We start from the raw sequence: 21,646 nt of genomic DNA, 5'->3' as shown, positions 1-21,646 counted from the left end.
TTATGTATAGAGAAAAAATAGTAAATAACTATAGTCTTAATGGTTACCGATTTACTCAATAACCTAATATTTAAAGTCAAACCAAACTGATAACCCATCATTTTTATAAGACCATTAAAACCCCGTTAATTCAATAACCTAATAGCAATAAATAAATAACACTTTTTTTGTTTGATTTATCAGTCGGTTCAGTTTTTGCATACTGTTACACCAAATGTGAGAGATGACTTTCAAAGTGAGACCCGATCCCAATGGTTGGTTTAAGATTCAACCCAACTCCTAAATCACGACCTAACTTTTTAATTGTGGCCCAACCCAATACCCAACCTTGAATCTGACCCCATTTCCCAAACTCGAGTTTTGACATTTGAAATTAGACTCGACTTTCAAATCAATACTCGACCCTGATCTCGAAACCTGATGCGAGACCTAACTTTCGAAGAGGGACCCAAAACCTGGCCTTGATTCCCGACTCAAGACCCGAATTTCAAGTTAGAATTTGACCTTAACTCCTAATTCGAGACCCGACGTTTCAATCGGTGCCAAACCCTAACACCGCTCTCATCTTAAGACCCGACCTCGAAACTCAAATTTTGAACCAAAATGTGGCCCCGAACCCCTTGACTTATTAAAGATCCAAATCCAACTCTTGAATCAGGATCCGACGCCAACACCTGGACAAAAGTTTGACCCCTAGAAGTAACACTCGAATTGAGGCCCAACATTTGAATTGAGACCTGACTTCCAAACCATTAAACGACCCTAACATTCAATGTGGGATATGACCCTTACACCCGATCCAGAACCTTATTCTAAATCGAGATCCAACTTCGATAACCAATTTTTAAACTCGTACCACCTGAATCGAGACCCGACTTTGACTCTCAATTCAAAACTCGACTCTGACACACAATTCATATCACCACCCTGACACCTGATGACTTGGTTTTGGACCTCGAATGCATACCTAGGACCCGACACCCAAATCGAAATTTGACCCGATATGACTTAAGACACGAGAGTCCGATTCGAATTGAGGATCTGGATTCGGATTTTAAATTATTATCGAGAATCAATACTGGAGACTTGAGTTAGGTTAAAAAGTTGAGGTGTGGCTTGTAAGATTAAAAATTAAAAGAAAAAAAATTCAAAATGTTTTTCAATTTTCTCATGTTTAGTTTGGTTTGTTTAAATGTCTTCCAAATCAATTCATTTTCCTCAAATTTAAGGAAAATGACTTATCTCCACTCTTTGCTACCATTTTTTTTAGAAAAATGACCTCATTATAAAAAATAATAATTCATGAGGTCCGTTAAAATAAAAAATAAGTAAAAAAAAAATACCGGCAGCTTAATTCTGTAAAAAAAAAAAATTGATATAATATAGTAATATACCAACCTCATGAGTTTGGTTCTGGATACATGACATGAGAGGTGTGTATTTGATGGATTCATGATCTTTTGGAAATCTAGTTGTCTTATGGTTTAATTGCAATAGGCTGTAACAACATCCACACATATAGTAATTGCACTCATGTATGTTATCAAACTTCTCTTCAAAATATCTTCACTATTAAGACTATTTATTATATTATCTTAATTTGTGCATAGTATTAAATATTACGTTTGTTAAGATGGCCAAAGTTATAGTCTTCCCAGACATGAAAAGTTTTTTAGTAATCAAATTGTGTTATATGTTGTTTGCAACTTGCAAGTTGCATGGTATCACCTTTAATTTCATTGGGACATCACCTTTATTTTCCATATGGTCCCTAAGCATGTTAATGAACCTTCTTTTCAGCTGCTTTAGAAAATTTGTAAAGAAAGAACTTTCATGTATAATCATGTTGGGAGTACTAGTGAAAATTTCTGATTCTTATATGTTTTGAATAGGGGTGTAAAAATGAACCCAAATATAGATAATCTATCCAACTCGTTCAGAATTTTAAGGGTTGGACTCAAGATAATTTAAATTGGGTTCAATCACAACCTATTCAAACTTAACACATTTGAAGAGAATTCTCAATTGAGCTCAATTTAATCTTCAATTTCAACCCGTTTTAAAACTTTTTATTAAACAACTATATTGAAAGTATGAACTATTATCTATTAAGCATCTTTAGGAAATATCCGTTTGTTACTTTTTTAACAAAAAATTCTTGAGCAGAAATTCAAATTGTGATTATAAAGTTAAATATCAATATGTTTAATTATTGTGATTAATCGGGTCAAATTGGGCGGTTCAAGACCCAACCCGTTTTTTTAGCCCATTTGAGCGCAACCCATTAGAGCCTAAAGTAAATTTGGGTGGGTCAAGACCCAACCCGATTTCTATTCAACCCATTAAAATATTTTCAATTTCAACCCAACCCGCTCATTTGACACCCTTAGTTTTGGATATCAAAAGTCTTACTTGTTTCTTGATTTTGGTATTGAGGGGGAGGCTGTTTTTTAATGTCCCAACTTGCTCGCAAAAATATTTACAATAGAGTTAACATCATTATATTCAGAATCACTAAAACTAGCTTTTAACAATATTTATATAGAGTGTTGATTAAAAATATTTACATGATATTATTATTATCGCTAAATAATTGATACAAAATCTTTTATTTGTTGTAGTGGCTTTGAGTGTGTTTCTTCTTCCTAACAAAATTTAACTATAAATACATCATAATGCTAGGGTGTTCTTTTACCATATAGTTTGAATAATATAATAGGGGAAAATCACCATGCATGGGCATGGCTGGTAGACACTTGCATGCCTTATTAATAGTGGACAATGATGTGGTGTCAACATCTTCCTTCTAAGAAACATTCTTCCTCATTTATAATTGAGGGTTCAACGCAGTAAGTGTTCATATTTATTTAAATACTCATCTCTTATTTGATATTCACATCGAAATCGAAAAATCTCATATTAGGAATAAAACTCTTTGAAAAAGTGACTTCATATCTAGGAAAACTCAAATTTTAGACCTCTAATTAAGAATGAAAGAGTACTTATCAGTCTACCACAGTCCTTGTTAATAGTTAGTGCTGACATTACTTAAATCCTAAAGAGGATTTATGGTTCGGGACAATGGTTGATGTTAACGTCTACATTTGCATTAATGAAATTTTTTGACGCAAATTAAAATTTAATAAAATTACATTATAGGTACCAAATACGCCACGCAGAAAAGAAATATCCATTGAATTTGTAGGGCTTGCGGGGTGGGGGGTGGGGGGGAGGGGGGAGAAGGAATGGTGGTCCTTGTAGGGCTTGGGGTGGGGTGGGAAGGAATATGGTGGTCCTAGTTAGGTTTGAATAAAGGAAGTCATATATAGGAAAATAAAAGATTTTGGTAGGATTTTGTTTCACTATTATAAATAAAAAAATACATGAAAGTAGTTGTATTAATTTAAATTAAATAAATTAAGCATAGAAGTGAAAGAAAGTGATAGGAAATGTAAAAAGATAAGTACCAAATATACAAATGCTTACATAACAAGGACAAGGGAATAGATAAAAAAGGCTTTTTTAAAAAAGTTATTGTCATCTATTTTCTCAGAATTTCAAGAGTTAAACTAATCACAAATTCAAATTGGAATCTTCCAATTTTAAAAATAAAATTTTATAAAAAGTGTTATAAATTGTAATCATTACTATTCAGAATATGTAATCAACATATGAAAAAATTATAGTAAAATAAGTTTATTTAAATCTAAAAAAATGTGATATAAATTGAGATAAAAATAATAATAAATATATATATATATATATATATATATATATATATATATATATATATTTTTATCTCCCTAGTTTCTTCCTATTTTTTCATATCACTGTTGGACCTACTCACCACATGTAACACATGGACTAGATTCCATCCCCAAGATCATTATTTAAAAAACTTATTTTATGATTTTTTTATTTTTTATTTTTGGCCTTTCCAAAACTATATCCATGAACAATATTGTAAAAATAAGTCAACTTTTTTTAAATTTGTCCTTAATGATCTAGTGTAGTTCAATTCATAAAAAGTTAGGTAGACTTTAATATTCTTGATATAGTAAATTTATATTAGTTAAATTATATCTTATATTAAATTTTCTTTAAAAAATATGTATAACTTAATATGATAAACAATTGTGAACGGAAAAAGTATAATATTATAGTGATTAGATTTGTCACCTAAACAGTAATCATAATAATCATAATTATATAAGGTGCATGAGACATGCCACGAGTATATGGACCATATTTATTTGTAATAAATATTTTTATTAAATTATAAGTAATTTAATATAATTAAATGATAAAAATTGTATAAATGGCTCACATCTATATTATTTATTTTACTTAATATAGAAAACACGAAAAACAAATTTTCTTCATATCATAGAACTTAACTTCTTTTTAAACATAGTTGGAGGAAAAAATGACTTTCACCCGCCAATAAAATAATAAATAGTTTATTTAATCTTCTTGAAGGTTAAATATTTTATGCTTTCAAGAACTCTCATTTATTACTTTGTTTATTAATTAACCAAGTGTAGATTTCATTATGATGCTTTATATAAATTATTATTATGGTATAGTTTTATTTGAAAAATGATTTGGAACAAAATAAATAATACTAAAGGTAGAGCAGAAAAAGTGCGAAGAATATGGGAAAACAAAAAAATGCGAATAATATTTTCGTAAATAAATATTTTTTTATATCAACAATGTTATATATTTTATTTCAATACAATAAACTAAAGAGAAAATGCACAAGTACTCCTTCAATCTATGCTCGAAATTTCAAAGACACACTTATATTATATTAAGGTTATATTATCCCCCTAAACTTATTTTATAAGTAATTTTCTACCCCTTTCCAGCCTACGTGGCACTAGCTTGAAAAAAAATCAGTCAGCGTTGGACCCACAAGATAGTATCACGTAGGTCAAAAAGGAGTAAAAAATTATTAATAAAATAAGTTCGAGAGGATAATAGAACTTTAGTATAGTATAAGTGTATCTCTAAAATTTCGGATATAAATGAAGAGGTATTGTGCATTATCCCTTAAACTAAATACTACATAATAGGTAATCTTAACATAATAAACTCTATTGAGCCATATTTTGGTCTTCCATTATTTTTATTTTTTTTCACTTATATAGTTGTACCATGCAGGGCGCAGCATATACAATAATTCCTTTTATAGTATTATTTTTAAATAATGATCATTAATTATTCAGAAAAAGGCCTAAAATATCTTCAAAGAATTGGAAATGATATGAAATTACTCTTTATTCACCTATTGGCTTCAAAATACCCTTTCCACCCACCTATTGGGTCCAAAATACCCTTGTCATTCATCTTTTGGTTCAAAATTGACCACTTATTTAATGATTTAATATTTAAACTATTTAAATATTTTTTTAAGTACGTGGCTTTCAACTATTTGTTATATAGTTTAACTTATTAGTATAATTTATAAATCAATCCACTACTCACCTATTACTAATTAATCCCCTCCAAATTAATAAACCGTCACATTATTAATGCAACAACAGAAAAACTAATAACAATTGAGTGTTTTTAAAAATTTGAGGCGAAAATATCTATACAAGTAAATATCATACATTTAAATGTCTAAATAAAAATTACCGATAAACTTAAAGTCTGGCTATGTTCATCTTCATTATTCTTATGTCTCAATTATGTGACGTTACTTCATAGGTAACTTTTTTTCAACAAATATATTAGAGGTTTTAAAACAAATCATAAATATTTATAAAATTATATTTTAAAAAAGTATATGAATTAATTTGGGATGTATTACTTCTTTACCTTTAATTATAAATTTCTATTTCAATCTTGAAAGAAAATCATATTGAAAGTGTCCTCCTAAATAAGCGGCTCAACCTAAATTTAATTGGGGCTTCGATTCGGACTCGACTAATTTTGGATGTCATTTTCAGGAATCTATAATTTCATCGTGTTTTAGTAGTAATTCTGATGATTTTGATATTATAATTAGATTATTAAGTGGGTGGGATTTAGTTAGTATTGAGTGGGTAGTGTGTTTGGTTCATAAATTATATTAATATATTAAATTATAACTAATAGTTGAACGACAAGTATTTTAAATAGTTATTTAACGAGTTTAATTTTAAAACAATTAAAAAAGTAGTCAATTTTAAACCTAAAGGTGGATGAGAAAGGTATTTTGGAGTCAATAGATAGATGAAAAGAGTATTTTGGAGCTAATAGGTGGATGAATGGTAATTTTGTACTATTTTCAATACTTTAAGGATATTTTAGGCTCTTTTCCGTTAATTATTTTTAGAGAAGAAGTTTCAGATGATGTTAATTTTAAAATGCTAAGTTTTAAATTTAAAAAATAATTGTGTTTTCTTTAAATATATTTGAAAAGTCTAATATTAAAGCAAATATGAATGGTCACATTACAGTTGAACTCACAAAAAGTGAATTACATGAAAATTTGGTGCACAATTTAAAAATTATCAAGAAACTGTGCTTTTAATTTTTATTATTCCTTTTCTCATTTTGGATAAATTGTTCAAGTATTTTATCAATTAATTTTCTGTCTTTTCCACAAAAGAAAGAAAGAATGGCATTCTTATGGATAATAATTTTTTTTTCAAAGAATTTAAATTATTTTTGTGAAGCTAGAGTTGTACGTACTCATAAGTCATAAGTGAAGACAACAATAATTGACAAAAAATAAATACCAAAACCATATTATATAAGAAATAATGTTAATGTAAAACATATTATATCAATCCACTGAGATGTAACGCAATTTCTCATTTTTTAAAAGATAAAAATTTCCAATACGCTGGTGAGACCACGAAATATTTTCTCCGTTCATTTTTTTTTGTCTCTATTTAATTTGACACATTTATTAAAAAAATGATGTTTAGCATTAGGTCTTGACAAAAGATTTAAAGAAAATAGTATTAAATGCTAAGGGTAAAATATGTAAAAATAATAATAATTATCTTTTTTTAATAAGTCAAAAGTAACAGAAAAATGAAAATATATTTTGAAAATAAGCCATAAGTAAAAGTAAATGAAAAGAGTATTACCGTTGAAGAAATGCATCTATATTATCAAATAATATTGAAACAACCGAAATTATTTTAGATTTCAATTTTACATAAAATAATATATAAAATAATTTTCTCTTATAGTTTATACATAATTATTAAAGTGTCAATCAAATATAATATTTAATTTCTATTTAATTACCAAATATCATATAAATTATTTAAAAATTAATGATACATAAATAACTTTTCTTTTATTTAGCTACCAAACCATCGCAAGTGGGATGTAATAGTTGAGGTGGCTTCAACTTTGCACAATTTTACACATTCATTAATACACTTTATAAAAGAACAAAAAAGTAAATGCAATTTTAAAAAAATAAGATTTAAACAACCAATTATGACTTTCACAACTATAAAAAGAGAATTTCTATTCATATCTATTTAAATTGTAGGAATATAAGAATTTTAGGTCAAAAACATTAAGAAATATAGATGATTTCATGTTTGAAATTTTGGATTTTCTAGCTTTCAATAAAAAATATGACAAAAACAAAAGTAGAAAAGTAAATAAATTTTCAGTTAGTTTTATGAGCCTCCATCGATCTGAGACTTGCTTCACGTATATGTTAGTGTATTTTCACAAAATGTTAATATATCAATGTAGTTGTATAGATAAATGATTTAGTGAGTCAAAAACTAGACTCGTATATCCTCGATTCAAGAGATAGTAGATTCTGTAGTGCTTTATAATTTGAAAGAAAAGCTTCAAAATATCTAATCCAAATTTCAAAGAATTCATGAAAATAATTTGCGATGACTTTTGCTTCAGAACTGGTTTGACTTTAAAACTTAACATATTACATGATTCAAATACCTCGCGAAGCATCCTTATTAATATATTAAGCATTCTTATCTTATCTCTAATATGCAGATTAATTTTAAATATTTGGATGAATGGAACATTGTGTATATAAAAAGGAAAAATAAGCAAAAATGTGAAGCTTCTAAAGTTGTTCTAGTCATAATTTTCTTAAAATTAGATGGTACTCACTCGTACTAGCACGGGCCCAACATTTTAAAAGTCGACATTATAAAAAGAAATCATTACTTTTGTTTAGATATTAAAATGACTGAACAAATAAACGCATCAACTTTGTTCGGTATAAAATGATAGAGGGGACCACATATATGCTTCATAATATTTACATTTTAACATTAAAAATATATAGTTGGAACTTGAAAAAGAATTCATAATTACTCTTTCTGTCTGAAATTATTTGTCATGTTGCGTTTATCGAAAGTCAATTTGACTAATTTTCAAAGGTAAAGTGGATCATATTAATTTGATATTTTAAGCAAAAAAAATTAGATATTCTAAAACTATATGAAAAATACTATAAATTATAATTTTTTGCATATTAATATAATGAAAAAAAAATACATTTTGAAATATTAGTCAAATTTTTTATAATTTGACTCAAAAAATAAAAATCGTGACAAACAACACCGGACGAAGAAAATAATTGTTAGTGCAAATATGGTTACCAAATTCGAAGGTATCGAATTGCTTCACATATATTCTCCTGAACCACATTTTCTAAACATACAGACAATGATAACTACTTCATAATATTTGCAATCCACACTATATATGAAAAATACTCTCTCCGTTTATTTTAATTTATCATGTTGCGTTTTTCAAAAATTAATTAGATTAACTTTTAAGTTAAATTAGATTATATTAATTTGATATTTTAAACAAAAAAAATTAGATATTCAAAAATCTATATGAAAAATACTATAAATTGTAATTTTTCGCATATCAATTTGATGAAAAAATACATATTAAAATGTCAATCAAAATTTTTATAGTTTGATTCTAAAAGTATAAATTATGACTATTTAAAAAGAACGGAGGGAATATTTATCGGAATAAAAATGTTTGTAGTAATGTGTATATAGTAGCTCTTGAAACCAATAAGATGATTAATGCACCAAATTAATGAGGTGGTCATTAAATTGCTACAATTAAGACAATAGATAATTGAAATTAATGTCAAAACTAACCTGAATTTGAATTGAAATATCAAGAAGCAGACATGTCAATACCAGTTATTAAACTCGTGCTTCTAAAATAGTAGAAAAAAAGAAAAATAATAAATTTCTCTTTGTACAACTTTTTTTTTTGGGCCAATATTAACCTTACAAGAGTTACTTAATTATTTATGTGCAATTACTTGCAAAAAATCGACGACAAAATTCAATCATCTTACTAAATTTTTTTAATAAAATATATATTGCACTAAAATTCACATATAATCTATATGCGAATTAAAATATTGAGGAAATATTTACCTACAGAGAATTTTTCATCAAATTTGTTGGTAGAATAATTCGTAGAAAATTAGATGATCTGCATTATATATATATATATATATATATATATATATTTAATTCCATAAAAATTTTAATGTGATGAATTTGATGAATTAAGTAGGTTTATGGTTGAGAAAATGAGTCTTTACTTTAGTGGATGTCTGGCATTGCTGTTAAAACTATTTATTTATAAAAATATTTTTTTAAAACGACTTTTTAGAAGTGTTTTTGAAAAAAACATTTTGTGTTTGACATGGCATTTGGCTGATATTTTTTTTTTAATAAAAAAGTTTTAGAGAGTCAAATTATTAAAAGGAAAACTAGTGATGTACTCTTAATATTAAAATTCTTTTTTAGAGAGAAACTATTTCGATTATCTATTATAAAAATTAATTAAATTTAGTTCAATCAATTTTATACATTTTTAACAGACTGAAATTTTAGCTGTCTTTCTTTTTTCTAATCAAAAGTATTGTTGCGCTTTTTTTAATTGCACAAAATTATACGTAAAATAATAATATATAAATGTAAAGTATATTATAAAATTTATTATATTAAAATAAAAAATGAAATTATTAATGAATTTTAACTAAACTTATGAGTTATGCTAATTAATTAATAAAAAATATATTGGTAAATATATACATGAAAATGATAATTTAGTCTTGAGAAAAATATTTTTTAATTTCTGCTGTTTTTTTTAATTAAAAAAAATAGGAAATCTTAGCTTCTTTTCAACCAGAGAAAAAATTGCTTTTTCTTCTATTTAAAAACATTTTTACTAATTTGTCAAACACTCAATTTTTCAATAAAAATATTTCTTTTCTTAAAAATAAGTATTTCTAGTCTCCCAACGACGATGTCAAAAAGTATCTTAATCACGTAACATGTCAACTAGGTGAGAATAACACTTTCTGAAGTATTTTTTGAAAGGAAAATATGTATAATTGTGTGTGTCTTAAAAGAAACATAACTATGTTTTACAGATAAATTTTTTTTAAATTTTCTATTGTTTGATATTAGTATTGAAATTGGACTAAATTTGAACCTGTATCGAAAATTGACAATTTCAAAATATGAGTTGACTATAAAATATAAATAGATCTTATGCTTTATAAGCTTAATTTTATTTTTATATTCCGTTTTTGAAAGAATAACATCCTTTTCTTTTTAGAATGTTTAAAAAAGAATGATCTTTTCTTTTTTGGTAACAACTTTTCACGTGACATGTTTAAGGCCACAAGATCAAAGTGCAATTTTGTACATTTGACCTAACTTTAATTTAGGATCACAAGATTAAAAAATCTTCTTTATACTCTTAAACTCCGTACCAAGTCAAACTAGATCATTCGTTGTCAAATGAAGGACCTTAAACTTGGCTTCGAATTTTTACTTTGACCTCCAACTTTCATAATGCAGAAATAGGTACTTTAACTATGCAATTTTTAAATAAATAAGCAAATGAGTCCTACATGACACAATACACGTAAGACAAAAAATGACATGTATGACATGTGTGTCTATTTATTTAATTTTATACAAGTTAAAGTGTTTGTTTGTGCATATCCAAAATTTGAATTCGAGCTATAGGACATTATGCCTTTAAAGTTTTACCTTATATAATTTTTTTTTTTACTTTATAAGTAGTGATCCATTTTCTTTTTCAAGTTATTTATAAAAAAGGTACTCATTTTTTTCTTTCTTTTGTCCAAAGGAGTAGTCAATTACTACAAAACAATCTTTGTATAGTTGTGTGGCTGTGGTACAAATAAACCATCTTGAGATTCCATTGGAAGAGGTTAAAAAAAAAAAGACTATTTCATTTTTTTATAGTTGTTATCTTTGTTGTTGGGAGAATATTTACAATTATTACAGCAACATTAGAATTTCAAGATTTGGATGTTGCCTTCTTTTCAACTTACCATATATTTGTCCAAATTTTTGAGGATTTATAAGCTGCTGTAATCAAATCTTTTTTGACCCCCAAACAACAAAGGCTGCAACTTTCATACTTCATCTTTATCTTTATCTTGGCCAACACCCCATTTCAAAATTTCAGCTCAAAGTATGTATTTTTCTTTCCCTTTCTTGATTTTGGATTTTGTTTGGTATATTCGAATATGCTTGTTGTTTTGATATGTATGTGGGGAATTTGCCTTTTGGGGTTTTCTTGTAAACAGTGAATTTGCCTTTTGGGGTTTTCTTAAAAACAGTGAATTTAGGATTTTGAATCTTATTGGTTTGAGATCTTTTTTTTTTTTTAGGTTTCCATAGAAACAAGATAACCCCTTTTTCTACATTTCTTGATTCTCAAAAGGGTCCATTTTCTTGTTTCTATTTGGCCCCTTTTGAAGCTTATGTTTTATTTTTATAAAGTTTGTATTTTTATGCCACTGATTCTGGTTTGAAGCTTGTTTTCTTTCTCTCTCTACATTTATTTCTGGAATATAGTTCCTGAAGTGATAGAAGTTAAGCTGTAGTTTAGCTAGCTGCATTTTGCTGGGATCTGTTGCTGGTTAACTGTAATAAGGTTTAGGTAGTGGATCTTTCTCTCTCTCACACAGACACCTAGACAAATGTCTTTTGGTCAATGAATGATTCAACATTGCTTTGTTTTTTAATCAGTCTTACCTTCTTTAATCATTTCCTTTAAGTGTGTGACTATAATAATTGACCACTTTAATAAAATGATTTTGTGCCTTGATTCTCTCCCCCTCCTCCTTAAACAAATAGCAGAACTGAATAAACAAACTTGTGTTTTTTCTTATTCATTTCTGTTATCTTTATTGTCCCTTCCAAGATATACCTTCTAACTTTTCCTATTTCAAAAGGAAGTAAGAAAGGTCGAAAGTTCTTGTTAGGGACCTCTTTTGTTTAACTTTCTAGCACTTTGATTGTTGTGGTATTTTGTTGTAGTGACTACTCCTTTTATGTATTCTTTCTTGAACATTTTGTCTTGGCTTCTTCTCTCTCCCTATGTTTTCTTTTTTTCGAACTGCTTTTACTTGAGCCGAGGGTGTATTGGAAGCAACCTCTCGATCTCCTAAGGTAGGGGTAAGGTCTGTCTACAGACTCCACTTCCCAGACTGGGCATGTTGTTGGTGGAAGAAGCGATTATGATGGAAACTTCCTTCAGGAATAAATCCATCACTCGTTCCACTGTCAAGCTGCAAGTTGGGGTTTCTTTTGATGGTGCAGTTAGTCAAGTTGTGTTGAAATATCAATTTTATAATTTTTTGTGATGGGTCTTGGAATTCTGTGAGTGCATGAAATGAACATAAAGATTAGTATTTTATGTCAGGAACTCAGATGTCTTATGGATGTTTTAATCATTGTGCAGTAAAAGGTTCTTTAAGAAGGATTACGCCTGCATTCTTTAAAGGACTGTGCAAGTATCTCAGTTATGAATCAGGCAAAAATCAAGCGCAGAGTTGGTAAATATGAAATGGGAAGGACAATTGGTGAGGGAACATTTGCTAAAGTTAAGTTTGCGAGGAATTCGGAGACAGGAGAAGCTGTAGCGATCAAGATTCTTGATAAGGATAAGGTCCTTAAGCACAAAATGGCTGAGCAGGTCAATCTTCATCCATTCTTCATGCTTTCTGAAACTTTAATATATTTTCTATTTGTCTGGACTCTGGTGTTATGGTTACCAATTATTTTGGTAACGTAGATTACCGAGAATCTGTACGAATACTGTCTCTTCGACATCTTACATGGTTGTTGAATTATGCATTTCATTTTCTGATACTGTTGTCAGTTTCTTGAATGTTGTTTTTGTTTTGTGGGATGATAACATCTTATATCTCTTGTTCAAAATTGACAGATAAAGCGGGAGATAGCTACAATGAAGTTAATTAGACATCCACATGTCGTTCAGTTATACGAGGTTTGTCCTCTCTGTATGTCAATGTGTATGTACTTGTGTGTTGTGTGTGCGTATGTAAGTTCTGGTGATTGTGGTTTTCTGTATGCCTTTCTGATCATATGGATGTATATACTGATCGTACAGGCTGATATACGTACCACCAACCTGTAGGTTAAATAGTAAGCGACCCGTTAATTTGCATTTGGTTATGCATCATGGGTTGCCAGCAGGTATCTCCATTCTAGAAATGATGTGTTGAGGATCTCACTTCAAATCTTCACCTCAACAATCTTTCAGAAAGACGTCTTTAATTCACACTACCAAAAGGATAATTTGATCAGCTGCCTACCGATAAATAAAAGCTTAAGCATTCTGCAGAGAATTTATAACTTACCTTATGACAAGACAAAGTCTATTGTACAGAACAAACTAGTAATTGATTTGTTAGTGCGATTAGCTAGAATCAATGTGGCCTCGTTCAGTTTTTTATGTGTCCTTTCCAATTGAGCAGATTCCACTTCATTCAAGGTTTTTGGAGCAAAGATTAAAATGTATTCTGTAGCCTAGCTTCTCTGTGCCTATCTCGTTGAACAAACATTTATGCTTGTGCTAGATTTTAGTACCTACCTTTTTTAACCTTTGGTTGTATTTTGATGGTTCCTTGCCTTACATATTACTAATAATTTGATCTGCTTATTATTTGTTCAGTTATTTATTCTATAGATCTAGTCTTATAATTAAAATTCCAGTAACACATCAGCATTTAACCTACTGAAGTTGATGAGAGTAAAGGCAGATTTTGGCCTTGTAACGTAACCCTATATTGACATGCAGATATATTACTGGTATCCATAAACTGCAGTGGAATTGGCTAATATACTGGAGTAGTTAGTTAATCTTCTTGATCTACTCATGGTACTTTCCAATTTTTTGAGAGTTAACATCTATATGAGATACATTATCAAAATCTTGAAAAATCAAAGAATTAGAAAAACTCAAGTTAAAATTTCTGGAATTGCGAGTGTCCAATTTGGGGAAAGAAGATGTTCCGAATTTTGCTAAAGACCTTTTGGCATGTCATGCACTAATTGCTTGCCTAGTACATTAAATCTGTTATCGAACAACTTATGTTTTGAATATTTTGTATATTTGCAATAACCTACTATAGATAAGATGTGACTGTGGATAATGGTAATGGCCAGGGTTCGTATGCTACACTTCTGAATCCATGCTCTTCTCGTCTGTCCGCAGGTGTTGGCTAGCAAGACAAAGATATTCATTGTTCTGGAGTTCGTTACAGGCGGAGAGCTCTTTGACAAAATTGTAAGGATGATTCTTCCTTTCTTCTAATTTATTCGGTTCCCCTACCTTAGGAGATAAATAAATTGACCAAAGAGAATGACCTTGCATCTCACTGATTGCAAATTTAGGTTTCATGTGTCCTTCCTAAGCAATTCAAACCTATTTGGCATGAACTTTTTTTTCGGACGACTTAGCATGTCATTAAGATGTTATCTGTTTTATTGGCATACAGGTAAATCATGGACGGATGCATGAAAAAGAAGCAAGGAAATACTTTCAGCAGCTTATTAATGCTGTTGATTATTGTCATAGCAGGGGAGTCTACCATAGAGATTTAAAGGTAAGGCAGTGCTACTTTTGCAGCCTTTTAGTTGTTAATTTCTGTTCTGTTTTGCCTTAAACCTCCCTTCTTTGTCTTACCTTTATTATGGCATGCTTTCATTATGCAGCCTGAGAATTTACTCTTGGATGTCAATGGAAACCTCAAGGTTTCTGATTTTGGATTGAGTGCTCTGTCCCAGCAAGTCAGGGTAACTGTCGATTATCCATTCTCAAACTCTTAATATATGTCTCCAATCTTTGATATGACTTTTGCTTTGTGGCTGTCAAAATTAATGCAGTGAATCTTCCATTGTGTAACCTACTAGTAGATTGTGCATCAATTTCTTAAGTCTTAACATCTTTATGATTGCCTTGAGTACATTTTCTTGTTTGAGAAATGCGGTACATAACTCCGCCCCCTCCCCCTAGCTGAAGCCACAGATCTCCATGGAAAGCGCCATATCAGAGACAAACTACTGAGAGGAGTTTCTAAAAACGCAAATCGAGTAATTGTCACTAGAGAAAGAAGCCAGCATAATTTTTACTGAAATCCGTTTGTGCTTATTCCTTCTGTTAACTAGTTTAAACATCATTTGGAATTGATTCAATCTTATTATTAGAATATTCAGATTCAACTGAATATATTGTTTTCGAGTTTGGTTAACTTTGTGAAGCAACTGTGCGTGGAGCTTGGGACAATGTCATTAAATTTGTGATCGACTGCTGACTAGTTATTTGCTTTGAACTGATCCGAAAATTATTGGACAATGACTTCCTTTTTCCGTTTTAGCTAGAGAACTCATGCTAGTTTCAAACAGCAGTAGTCCTGCAAGATATTTCTCTCACTTAGGTTATAGACTTATAGTTGACATTCTTTTCGGAATCAGATATATTTCTTACTCTAGTGAAATTTTCCAGGATGATGGCTTACTCCACACCACATGTGGAACTCCCAACTATGTTGCTCCTGAGGTATGATGAATTTCGTTTCAACAACTTGTTCTTTTTGTTCATTTCTCACAAAGAAAAAATAAGGTCTCCCTGTCATGTGCACTCTTCTTATCTTATTTTTCTCTTGGTTTAACAAATGAGATTCATTTCTTTTAGGTACTCAACGATCATGGATATGATGGTACAACCGCGGATCTGTGGTCGTGCGGAGTCATACTCTTTGTATTGCTTGCAGGTTACTTGCCTTTTGATGACTCCAATCTTATTAACCTGTATAAAAAAGTGAGCATTCTTCCAAATTCATTATGGAATCAATCTGCTTTTGTTTTCCCTATTATTTTCACGATGTCATCACGGTCTTTGTAGATCTCTGCTGCTGAATTTACATGTCCTCCTTGGATGTCTTTTGGTGCTATGAAGTTAATTACTCGCATCTTGGATCCGAACCCTATGACAGTAAGCATACTGGATTTCTGAATACAATTGCGGGATTTTAGCTTGCAACTAAATCAACATCTTTTCTCTTATTTTATTATTGCACGTGTCTCCTATGCAGCGTATCACCATCTCAGAAATTCTGGAGGATGAGTGGTTCAAGAAAGATTATAAATCTCCCATTTTTAATGAGAAAGGAGATGCCAACCTGGATGATGTTGAAGCTGTCTTCAAGGATTCTGAAGTGAGCACACTGAAATGTTGAACAAGTTTTTCATTGAATTCAGAGGAAAGAATTGATTGTTGTATAGTCATCCTCATGTGGTTCTCTTTTCCTTGACACAACAACAGGAACATCATGTAACAGAGAAAAAGGAAGAGCAGCCAACTCCCATGAATGCATTCGAGTTGATTTCAATGTCAAAAGGACTCAACCTTGGGAATCTCTTCGATGAACAGGTTACCGACTATGAACTTCGATTTTTATTTGTTACTTATGTTGCATGTTTTGGAACTTTTGTTTGATTTTGCATGGTTTTTGTGCCCTGAATTACATCAGTGTATAGTTGTACTTCTCAGTAGGATATGCTATAATGAAGTTTCATGTGAATGTCAAAGACTTAATGCTTACTTGGTAACCATTGAATAATTCTTTGTTCATTCCCAAACACTCTAAATAACAATGGGAAAGAAGTAAAGATTCTATGATGTGTAGTAAAACTAGTACCTTCGCATTTACATAAAATAATAGACGTCTTCTAACAGACATGAGCCTAAATGCCCTGAGTTGAGCTAACCTGCTAAATTCATCAAGTTTAGCTGTTAAATAAGCGCTAGATGCTTCAAAATGCTGCGGCAATATTGCATGCATACACAAACTAACTTCCATCTCTTTCTCCTGTGTGTTGAATTCCGTTATCCATTTTACAGAAGGCTTTTAGATTATTATTCAGAATTCTCAGTTTTTGATTTGCAGCTAAGTAATCTCATATGAGTGAGGATGCAAATCCACTAATTAAAAAATGAAAAAACTGTTAAAGGACTAATTACAGAAAAATGAATTCCTAAGTTCATTTTACTCCCTGTCTGAATAAAACTGACCTTTCTTTATTACTCTACTCAAAAAACTTGGTCTCTTTTCCCGAATGGCCATTTTTCCCACCAACAATTCAAATCAATATAAATTGGTATTCCACCTTGTCGGAGAAATTGATGATTTGTGTATTGCTATAATATTACTTCATTCACAGATGTTTTGATTCCGACATTCACAGGAATTTAAGAGAGAAACAAGGTTCACATCTAAATGCTCGGCCAATGAAATTATCAGTAAGATTGAAGAAGCTGCAAAGCCCCTCGGTTTTGATGTTCACAAAAAGAACTACAAGGTGGTGATGTATTTCAAGTATGCATTTCAATTGGCATGTAGATTCCTAATAAAGTTAAATTAATTCGCATTCTACTCTTTTACTTCAGATGAGACTTGAAAATGTCAAAGCTGGAAGAAAAGGGAACCTTAATGTTGCCACTGAGGTATGCTCAATGTGCATAGCTAGTCATCTACAATTATCTTATTTTACTTTAACCTTTTGCAGTTTGTGTTGAGGATAGCCATAAGTTCTTTGGAATTTGAATCTTTAATCATCATAGCCTGAACACTGTTTGGTCTTGAATGTAGGTATTTCAAGTTGCCCCTTCTCTTCATATGGTTGAAGTCCGAAAGGCAAAAGGAGATACTTTGGAATTCCACAAGGTACCATATTCCGCTAACTGCTGAAAAAGTTATCTAAATGACGATGCTGAAATGTGTAGATCACCATTAGTAGGTTTTCGTAGGCCAATACAAGCTAATTGCTCGTGAATGAGCAACATAGTCTTGAAGTTACTGTTCGACACAAGATAGCAACAAAAAAGTAAGAGGTTGTAGGCATGTTTTTAGATTAGGTGAGAGAAGTTATAGCGTCTCTTTGAAATGACCATAACATTGTTATTCATTGTCCCTCAAAACATGGATGGTTTGATCTTAGTTACAGGGTCCACTTTAGAGCCTTAGAACGGTGATATCATCTTGTAACCTCTTATGTCACAATGGACAACATGATTTTTGTATTGCTGTAATAGGAATTAAAACCCGTGTGCCTCGTATTAGAGAGACGACTCACCATGAGTCTTGGACAACTCCAGATAAAAGAAGAGTACAGAAAATATAAAGAAGCCAAGAACCATGGGAAAGTGAGAGAGGATGGAAGAAACTAATGGATGTTTAGCCTAATAAAGATCACACTAGTGTCTGTATACCTGTTTTCTACTTTATAGTTTCCAATAAGGCATAGGTTTTTGCTTTGTTTTGTCTATCGGAAATGCAAGCACCTCGTTGATTTTTAGATCCTACTAGTTCGAGCTAATTGTTCGATCTCATGCTAATCATTTTGTTGCTCATTCTTGATGCAGTTCTACAAGAATCTTTCGACTAGTCTAGAGGATGTAGTGTGGAAAACTGAAGAGGACATGCAAGCTAGGTAGTATTACTACCATGAACTGCAATTGCATAAGCTTTTGCTGGTCCCACAATCTGTGTAAAAAACTTTGCAACTTGTTTCTTTCTTTCCCTTTTTTTTGTCATTTGGTCTGTTCTTTGTAGTGGGACTTTTTTCTCCCATGAGCTAATGGCCAACTGTTCTATTTCATCATGGAGTAGGACTTTTGTTCCTATTTGATTTGATTTGCAGTTTGTATAACAAATATACACTTTTGAGAAATGTATACAACTCTTCAGCCCCCTCAAGAAAAAAATATCATAATCCTGTTCCTTCTCTCATTTACATACAGTTTCTATAATTGCCACTTATATACTAATTTTTATAATAATTTTTGCAGATTCTTACCTCCCTCAAAAATGAAATGCCTCTATGAAGAATCTGTTCTAAAATTATCCCCTATCACCTGCAATTTCTTTTCTTACTCCACACCATACCCTGACCTTCCCTTCCAAAAAAAAAAAAAAAAGAAAATATAAGAAATTCTTTTTAAAAAGATTTTACCCCCTGCCCCAGAAACCAGCCCCTCCTCCAACCAAAAAAAGTTTAACAATTTAAAATTTTATTTTTTAAAAAATTAAATTTAAAAAAAAATAGATTTTTTTTTATCCTGTCCAACTCCGATCACCCCTACTCTCCCCCCTCCCCCCACCCCCCAAAAAAATTCAAAATGAAATTTTGGAAAAGAAAAATCATTTTCTTAACCCACACATACTCCAAACCACCAGCCCCCCACCCCAAAAAAATTAAACGTTTCTTTAAAAAATATTTTAAAATTTTCATTTTTTAATAAACACACCCTCCAAGAATTTTTCATTTTTATTCCCCCCTCCCCCCCCCCCCCCCCCCCAACTACACACAAAAGAACTTTAAACTTTTCTTTGAATGTTAGGTCTCGAGTCAAGTGTGCTTGGATCCTGGTTGGGAAGTTGTCTGAGATTTCAATTTGAAAATCAAATTTTGAGTCTCGCATCCGTTGTTGGTTGTTGGGTCCTAATTTGAAAGTCGGGTCTTGATTCGAGTGTCAAAGTTGAATTGGTCAATCGTGTTCAAGTTCAGTCGGGGTCGTGTCTTGGGTCAAATATCTAGTTTTAGTTCTAATTTTGGGTTTCAGATCGGAATTCAGGGTTAGGTTCTGGGTCAGATTTCAGAGTCAAGCTTCGAATAGGTCGTCGTGGTTGTGTTCTAGTTCAGGTTTGGAGTCATGTCCTAGATCGATTATCAAGGTTCGTATTAGTGTCAGATTATTTTTCTAAAAAGTATTTTCTGTTCTCTAGCTAAAAATGAAAGAAATTTTTCGAAATATATTTTCTATTCACCAACGAAACATGAGAAAATAGGTCAAAAATTCACTTGTTTTATAAGAAAATATTTTTCTTCATACCAAGTACACCCATAATCTTAACTCTGAATAATGTCCACTTTATCAAATTTATGAATTCTTAATTAGATACAAGTGTATATTTTGTCAGATACATGTATACCTAAAGAAATATATATAAAAGACAAGAACAAGTAAGAATTCATTTCATAATGTTTACTGAATAAAATGCTTACATATATATACTTTCCTGAATACATATATTTGCAACTATAAGAAGACAATTAATGCTGAAATCTATCTAAATACATATACTGATCGTTTGTTTGTCTTTTTAAAGTAAACAAATATAACGTCAGCCTAGCAACTTCCATTGACGGACTATAATGGCCAGAATACAATCCGAAGAAATTGTAGCTAATAATATCGTAACGAATGAGGTGTTGGGATCTTCTAAACATTAAAACATTAGCATGCAGCCCTGAATCAACTTGAGCGGCAAGTCTCACCTGCAGCTATCTTGTTATCTTTTCAAAATTCTGTCCATCCTCTTTTTATGATGCCCTACACTTAGTGTACTCTATTTCTAATCCCCATCTTATTCCTTTTTCATTAACCAATCTCATACTCTTCATGTTGACTATGTTTGTCCTTTTGGCGAATCTCATTGGGATAGTCTATCAGATATATTTATCAAACAAACACGATCATTAGATTTTTAGGAAAATAATTTTAATGTAAAAGGATTGAAAAATCTAGCAAATGTAAAAACAGAATGTACAAACTATTAATCCCTACCATATAAGTAGTGTGTGTCTTTTTTTATAACAATTTCAATATACAGAGTTTCACCGGATAAGTTCACCACGCTGTATCGACTGTTATTCTTTGGACCAACTTCTTCACTTCTATGATTAGCTTCTCCGATCTCCTAATCTGCAACAAGCTATATAAGTATAACAACTTAAGTGATATGATTCCTACCGAAATGTTACGGTATATCTAAGAACACAAATTTTAAAAGTCTTATGGCCACAAATATTAATGTTATGACATGTTTATAATCACTGGTTTCATTACACTTTAAAACTATGTGTCTATTGAATTTTTTGTGACATAAATTGAAACATGGGAGTTGCTACTTGTTTTTAGGAAAGATTAAGGATCTTATGTTGATATACAAGTCTATCTACACTAAAAACAATCTATTAATTATTTTAAGAAGTCTAATAAGGTTTTGGTCTTACTGGTACCAATTTTGAATTTTTGCTCATGCTCCTCGGAGCCTTAAGTTATTTCTTGAAGTAGATATCCAAATGCAATGTATTACTACTAAATGCATTCACTTCATAGCCAATAACCTGTTAAAGATATTACTTACTTTGAGACTCATCTTCCTCAAGTGTGTTAGCATTAGTTTGAAGGTTAACTGGAATATCTTCCTCAATTACATTAGCATTAGTCTGAAGGTTAACTGAAATAT

At 30.6% G+C, this 21,646-nt stretch overlaps 1 protein-coding gene across 4 annotated transcripts; it reads left to right on the top strand.

The window, feature by feature from the left end:
* Positions 1-11,073: 11,073 nt before the first annotated feature.
* Positions 11,074-18,876, top strand: LOC101258032 (CBL-interacting serine/threonine-protein kinase 3). Of its 4 annotated transcripts, none has more exons than XM_010314926.4 (15): positions 11,074-12,686; positions 12,769-13,002; positions 13,255-13,317; positions 14,548-14,619; positions 14,831-14,938; positions 15,048-15,128; positions 15,838-15,891; positions 16,027-16,152; positions 16,237-16,326; positions 16,427-16,549; positions 16,657-16,764; positions 17,580-17,693; positions 17,782-17,838; positions 17,984-18,058; positions 18,757-18,876. In XM_010314926.4, the coding sequence occupies exons 2-15, from the start codon at positions 12,832-12,834 to the stop codon at positions 18,826-18,828; spliced, it is 1,314 nt and encodes a 437-aa protein (XP_010313228.1). In that variant the 5' UTR covers positions 11,074-12,686; positions 12,769-12,831; the 3' UTR covers positions 18,829-18,876. The 4 variants fall into 4 exon arrangements, with proteins under 4 accessions (XP_010313228.1, XP_004250885.1, XP_010313226.1 ...); XM_004250837.5 differs by having other exon boundaries at positions 11,102-11,493; XM_010314924.4 differs by having other exon boundaries at positions 11,135-11,964.
* Positions 18,877-21,646: the final 2,770 nt, after the last annotated feature.

Source organism: Solanum lycopersicum, chromosome 11 (assembly GCF_036512215.1).
Source record: "Solanum lycopersicum chromosome 11, SLM_r2.1".
Lineage (NCBI taxonomy): Eukaryota > Viridiplantae > Streptophyta > Magnoliopsida > Solanales > Solanaceae > Solanum > Solanum lycopersicum.
The sequence above is the reverse complement of the archived record's forward strand: the minus strand, read 5'-3'. Positions and strand labels throughout refer to the sequence as shown.

Coding starts and splice junctions, on each gene's coding strand:
- LOC101258032 (XM_010314926.4), top strand. CDS start 12,832: ATGAATCAGGCAAAAATCAAGCGCAGAGTTGGTAAATATGAAATGGGA. Junction 14,939..15,047: donor TCTACCATAGAGATTTAAAG/GTAAGGCAGTGC, acceptor TTCATTATGCAG/CCTGAGAATTTACTCTTGGA. Junction 16,765..17,579: donor GGAATCTCTTCGATGAACAG/GTTACCGACTAT, acceptor CGACATTCACAG/GAATTTAAGAGAGAAACAAG.